Consider the following 6,229-nt stretch of genomic DNA (forward strand, 5'->3'; position numbering starts at 1 on the left):
GATCTGATTTGGGGCAAAAATTTGGCAGATATTAATTTGGAGTGAATATTGATACCTTGTCAGTCAATGAGTTAGAGGCGGGGGCAGGACTTGTGGTTTCAATTTACTGATCTCATCGCCCAAACCACAGCAAACAGAGTTTCCCCGAGTACAAGAGGATTATTTCTCCAGCAAAAATACAGTGAGTAGAGGATAGTTACATAATACAAATTACATGCATAAAATCAATCCCAGTCACTCACAGCAGTGCGGGCTCCAGACATGATTGACAGAGGAATTACCCAATTATCTCAATTCTGGCTGGGACTTGTGATATCAGTATATGCAGCTGATATAATTATTTGCCTTGGTTCCCCAGGGAATGGGGGAAAGGAGGGAATGGGGGAAAGGAGGGAATGGGGGAAAGGAGGGAATGGGGGAAAATCAGTCAGAGTTCTTGCATCTCATTACTATCCCAGCAACAACTGCTGGAAAGTGCACGTGTGTAATCTTTGTGTAAGGACAGAAGTGGGTTCAGCAATGATGCCTCCAGGGTCAGGCCACCTGCCTCCACTCACTGCCCACCCAGGCTCACACAAGAACAAGAGCCATTTGTGTAAGGTAGCAAAGGGTTGTCAGCGCCCGTGGAACTGTATCCCAGCTGAAGTCAGTGCCTTCAGGGAGAAGAGAGATGCAGAAAATTGGCAAAACAAAGTTAAGCTTCAGCTCACAGCATGTTTAATTTTTTTAGCCAAACAGACTGTTTGCAGCTAAAACAGTTACATACTGAAATAGAAGTGATGTGCGATATACACTCAATAATACTGAGGAACCTGTTGAAACAGACGCTGCTTGATGTGTACAAAGCAAAAAAGATTTCTTCCAATGTGCCTCTTCTTAACCCTTTGATGGCTGAAGGCTCCTTTAAAGAGCAATTAGAACTATTTTCCTAAATGCTTTTGACTCCATGGATGCTGCGTGCCCCTAGTACCTTGCCCAACTGACAAGTCTTCATGTGCAAGCATGGACAGAGTGTGTCAGCAGGCTATTCAACCGGGGGGGGGGGGGAAGAAAGCATCACAGCCATTCCTCATCCAATGTCCATGCAGAGTACTTCCAGTAGGGGTCACCGAAGAGCAACCAGGGGTGAGATTCTGATTTCCCCCGACCCCCTCCCTAGTCAAGGAGCCCCCCAAGCCAAACGTACCAGCGCTGAGGTCAGTTAACTCTGCATAAAAAGGGAATCGAACCAGTCAACTCAGAGCCCATACGCTTCAGTGACATACTGCCTTTACTATTAGAGACAGGAAATGGCATTTGGAGAAAATATGATGAATAATAACATGGGAAAAGGTGTAGGTTTTGTTAATAGTCTGACTAATTGTGTCTGTCACAAGGTCGATGCTGACCTTCAGTCTTAAGGAGATGGACTTAGTCGGTTCTTTTAAAAAAGCAAAACTTCCCCCATCTATTCCTCGAATTTCCTAAATTCTGATACAACTCCTGCACACTGAACAATTTCCTGACATGCTTAGCCCACCCTTTATTTCTAAAATTAGTTCCCTTTATTTATAAAATTTGTTTGGGCCAAATTATAAGCAAGCAGTCTCTCTAATTTGACATTTTTCTTCAATTGATTTTTTTTAAATTTCAAATGTAAAATAAAAATCTTCCAACTAGTGCAGCCTGAGCAAAATTGGCCTTGACTGTACAATATCTAATCCATGAATCCCAGCTCTTACTGACCACAGGAAAGATCAATGTCACATGTAACAACCAATAATAATACTGGCAGTGTATGAATCCCGCGGCACTCAGTGCCCGTGTATGACATTCCGGAATCAGTCTTAAGCAGAGACTCACTGTTGTGCACAACACAACAAAAAATATATATTTTACCAGTGATGGCGAGACCCGTCTAAAAGACTAGCGTAACCAACTAGTACCGACGGCTCTCACAACTTACGATGTCTTTCAGGAACTATCTTAACCCACTCACACCAAGAGCCCCTCTTGTCTGTTAAACACTAGTGCAATGTTGCATTATCTCGTACAGTTAGTTTCCCACAAACATTTTTAGATCTGGTTGACGTATTGCTGTGTGTCTGACTACTCCAGAAATAGACTCGCCGGGGACAGACATGAGCGCGCTCTGTAAATGGATACAGCAATCCATCGCACATAATTCATTTTGCAAATGTGATCTGCGTGTCTGGTTCTTGTTTTGCAGATGCAACAAAAAAAAAAAATCATTAGAAAGTATCGTGAGGTCAGGGGGATACCCTCACTGCCACACAGACATATTAGCCTCCAATCCTTTATTCTTGGACCTATGTTACCTGCAAGTCCTCGAGCATGTCGGGAACATGCCCAGGTTTTCTTGCTGTCACAATGCTAAAATCAATCCTCAATCATTAACCTAAGTTAGGTGCCTTGCTTTCTCGTACGAGTTCTGACTAGGGATTGTCACCCACTTTCACTTTTCAGATGCTGGAAAACTTGTAATGGATTTCCACTTCTTATTTCGGGATGTCTCGCATATGCAACTTTCTTCTCCTCAATCCCTATCCCAACTTAATTTAAATCTGCCCAGGAAAATTTCCGCCAAAAAAAAAAATCCCCCCTGATTCGCAAAGCAAACCCAACAAAACTCCAGGATTTCTATCCTCGTCGCTTGACGCACACGATTCAATCCTGCCCAGTTGCTTTCCATAAACAACACTGCATGGTCCGAGTCGTCTTGTTATTCGATTACAGGTGTAAGAGCAGGCAGCTCCTTTAATATATATATATGTATATTTGTGTCAATGCACCTGCAGTTACTCAATAAAAAAAGGCTTCGCCTCTTGGCACTGCGAGCGGAGCTGGGAGCAAGAGTAATTCTAACCCCGACTGTAATTGTAACCTGGAGCGAAATTGTAATTCTAACCTTAAACTGATCAGAACCCTGACTGACTGCCTGCCAGCCAACTGTAAATCGAGCACCAACCACACCTAAAACACGATTGTATTAGTAGATTTCATCACCACCTTCTGCTACACAAAATTAACCCTCCCAAACTTAGCGACCTGTATCAATCCCAATTCATCTACACCTGCACGGAAATATTTCAATTAAAAAGATTAAAGTGAAATTGTTTTGTGAAATTAAATGTGGCCTTCAATCATAAAAGGGGAGGGGGACAATAAATGCTAAGTGTCAATTAGCCGCCGTTAAAACTTAATTTGAAACTTTATATTCGTTGTGTCTGCAAAAAATATATAATCGGTCGAGTTGGGGAGAATTTATACTTGTATAAACTCACCGCGCGGATAGTGCAGAAGGATAGTTCAAACTTTAAACTGCCACCCTTTGAACTGTTGGGAGTTTGCAGTTAAATTTGCCCTTTTCTACGTAGTGAACAGGTTATTTTTCCTCCTCTCTCCCCCCAGTGTGTGTGTTTTTTTTTAAACTCTGAGATCCGGAACACGTGAATGGGGCATGTCAATTTCAGCAGCATCGCTCAAAGAAACAGCTGAAATTGGCGATACTTTTCTTTTTAAACCCGGTCCCGGGGACAATCACAGCGCAATAAAACCACACACACTTTCAGTTCGTGTGCGGTTCCCCAAAGCAAGGTGCCGAAAAACCCCATACATCACATCCGAAAATAAAATGTAACTCGATTTTTTTTTTGGGGAGGGGAAAAAAAATGCAAAGTCAAACTTCCCCGCAACGTAAACAAGTTTTCACATCGGATTTTCTCTCTTTTGTTTTTTTTTGAGCTCTTACCTATATACGGCTCGGTTCCTATTCTGCTAAAGTGAACGACTATCAGGGAAATCACGCAGAATCTGTTCATGCTTTCGCCCCCCTGTGTCAGCGATCGTCTGCAGCCTGGAACAAAGTTACACGAGAAGCCATTGACTCCTGATCGGAGGAGAAACTGCAACTGTGATTTTAATACACACGGAAAGAGAAAGACACGGTGGGGGAGCTTGACGTCAATAAAATAAGCGCTGCTAACAGGCTAGATTTTATTTAAAACTGCAAAAAGTCTGCCTTCTGCTGGGAGGTGCTAGTAGTACAGCCGCTGTAAACCCTCTCCTCTCAGCATTCACTGAACTCGCTGCATCTTACAAGCATTTTCTGTCCTATTGCTGTCAGCTACTTAGCACCAAGAAAAGGCGTATCCGTCCCCACATCTTTCATGGCTTTATTTATTTTTAATCTATAACTCAAAGGATATATTTTGATTACTGTAAAAGGTTTTTGCACCATAATAATGATTAGAGCTCTGTTCTGTGAATGGTAATACGAATATTGGAGTCACAAACGAATGAAGTACATGTCTGTTACGATTTTTTATATATATATATAATTTATAAGCATAGTTAAGCTAAGCCTGTGATTTTTTTTATCTTTAGTGTGCAAAAATGTTTTTATGGCATACGGAAGGTCGACTAGTGGTAATTTCATAAGAATAATCCATCAGATATATAGTATATTAAAAACAATATTGCTGTAATAGAAACACAATGTGGATTATTTTATGGCTAAGTTACATTTGTTTCAGTAAAGTGGCGATTTTCCAACTGCTAATAAGTTAAACACTGTGATAAATAATGGTGGAGATGTACGCGTGAATTGAATGATTGCTTATGGATCTGCACAGCACTATTTCCACAGGCAAGCTAGATTGGATCTAATTTATCTACTAATTATGTATCGCACAAACAGCAAATTCCACTCTTTTCCTCCACCTTGCAGGTCACCAGACGTTGCCAGGCTTCATTGTGGCTTCAGCCCCTACAACAATATCATTAATTGTAATAAAACATATTGTGCAGAATAGTCCAAATTAAGGACTGCTGCTTCTCACCCTACCCTATTCAAGGGTGGTTGCAAACCTTGTCAAAGACAGCTCTTGTATTGTTCAGTTGTGGAAAGCTATTACCTACAATCATTGGATGTCTGTGCTACAGACCATCCTGAAGGAGCTTGAATGGAGACGAGAGGACCTGCTGAAAATAATATTACCTTTTGCTATTTTTTTGGGAAGGAAAGAAGTGATTCATACACCCTTTAGCATACTGACATAAGTGTATTATGTGGGTCTGTGGTTTGTGTATTGTCTGGGAATTTTTTTTAAAAACTTGCTTCTTTGAAATTTGCTGGATCCTACTGTGCTAGTGCTACATTGGCAGAAAAACAACTAGAAATGGAATCATTTGAGAGTTGGGTGAGAGTGATCAGAAATTGTTTTGCTTTCCTTTTAATAGGTCTTTTTATGGAACAAAACAATACTACAAAGAGGGAGTATAAAGAGGCCAATGGTACTAAGCCGTGGGATCTCAGACACATGATTTTCTGCTCAGAGTAACAAATATTGGAGAAGGGTCTCATCGAAACATTAACCTATCTTTCTCTTTCAGATGCTGACTGGAATGTATATTTTGAATATTTTTCTGTTCTTATTAATAAATACTATAGTCTCCCTGTGCTGTTGTGTTGTTTTTGATGTAAAATGTTAAGTTTCTGTTACTACCACATATTACTGTCATGGACGTTGGGCGTATCTGCTTTGTGTTCTGTGCAGAAGGATGTCAGTGGATCGAATCATGTTCCTGTAGTATCTTCAACCTGGAAAGATTTGTAATAATCCGACAAGACTATTGGTCAGTATCTTGAAACCAGTGACGATACAATAGTAGCTGCTTCCAAACAGAACTATGAGAGGCACAAGCTGCAATATGTCTCTTCATGTGATATGGGGCATATTCACAATGTGTACACACTCAATGGAATTTCTGCTTCATTTGCAGTTACGCATTGTGGATGTATATGATTATGATTTCCCCCTCTATAATTGTCCAGCCCATGCACATTTGTTGTGTACAGTGCATATGCAATTGAATGGAAGACAAAGATTTGATTAAACCCTCTTTTTTTGTTTGTAGATGATTGGCCGCAGCCAATAGGTGACAAAGTCTGTGTGATGTGTATTGTTAGTTCCCCCAGCAGGTTTTTCGGCCCCTTTCATCTCCTGAATATATTAATTCTCTGTGAAGATACAGTTCAATAGGTGCTGATTGCATACCAGTAGCTTATCCGAGTGGCCATTATTCATGTGTGACTCTTGACAATCAGTGTCAGTGGGCTGTACAGCTGCAACCACATCACAGCTGAGTCAAACCCTGTCTTCACCAGACATCCAGAGGTGCACACTTCTGGCAGGAGTCATTGAATAGTGATTAGGAGCAGAACCCT

At 41.0% G+C, this 6,229-nt stretch overlaps 1 protein-coding gene across 5 annotated transcripts in view; it reads right to left on the reverse strand.

Annotated features, from left to right (window-relative positions):
- Positions 1-3,950, reverse strand: part of LOC137342691 (receptor-type tyrosine-protein phosphatase U-like) — a 767,577-nt gene extending 763,627 nt beyond the window's left edge. For all 5 annotated transcript variants that reach the window (XM_068006795.1, XM_068006794.1, XM_068006792.1 and 2 more), the window contains exon 1: positions 3,752-3,950. In XM_068006795.1, coding sequence (XP_067862896.1) covers positions 3,752-3,821 — 70 coding nt within the window. In that variant the 5' untranslated portion in view covers positions 3,822-3,950. The remainder of the gene's footprint in view (positions 1-3,751) is intronic.
- Between the last annotated feature and the right edge of the window lie 2,279 nt (positions 3,951-6,229).

This window comes from Heptranchias perlo, chromosome 26 (genome assembly GCF_035084215.1).
Source record: "Heptranchias perlo isolate sHepPer1 chromosome 26, sHepPer1.hap1, whole genome shotgun sequence".
Lineage (NCBI taxonomy): Eukaryota > Metazoa > Chordata > Chondrichthyes > Hexanchiformes > Hexanchidae > Heptranchias > Heptranchias perlo.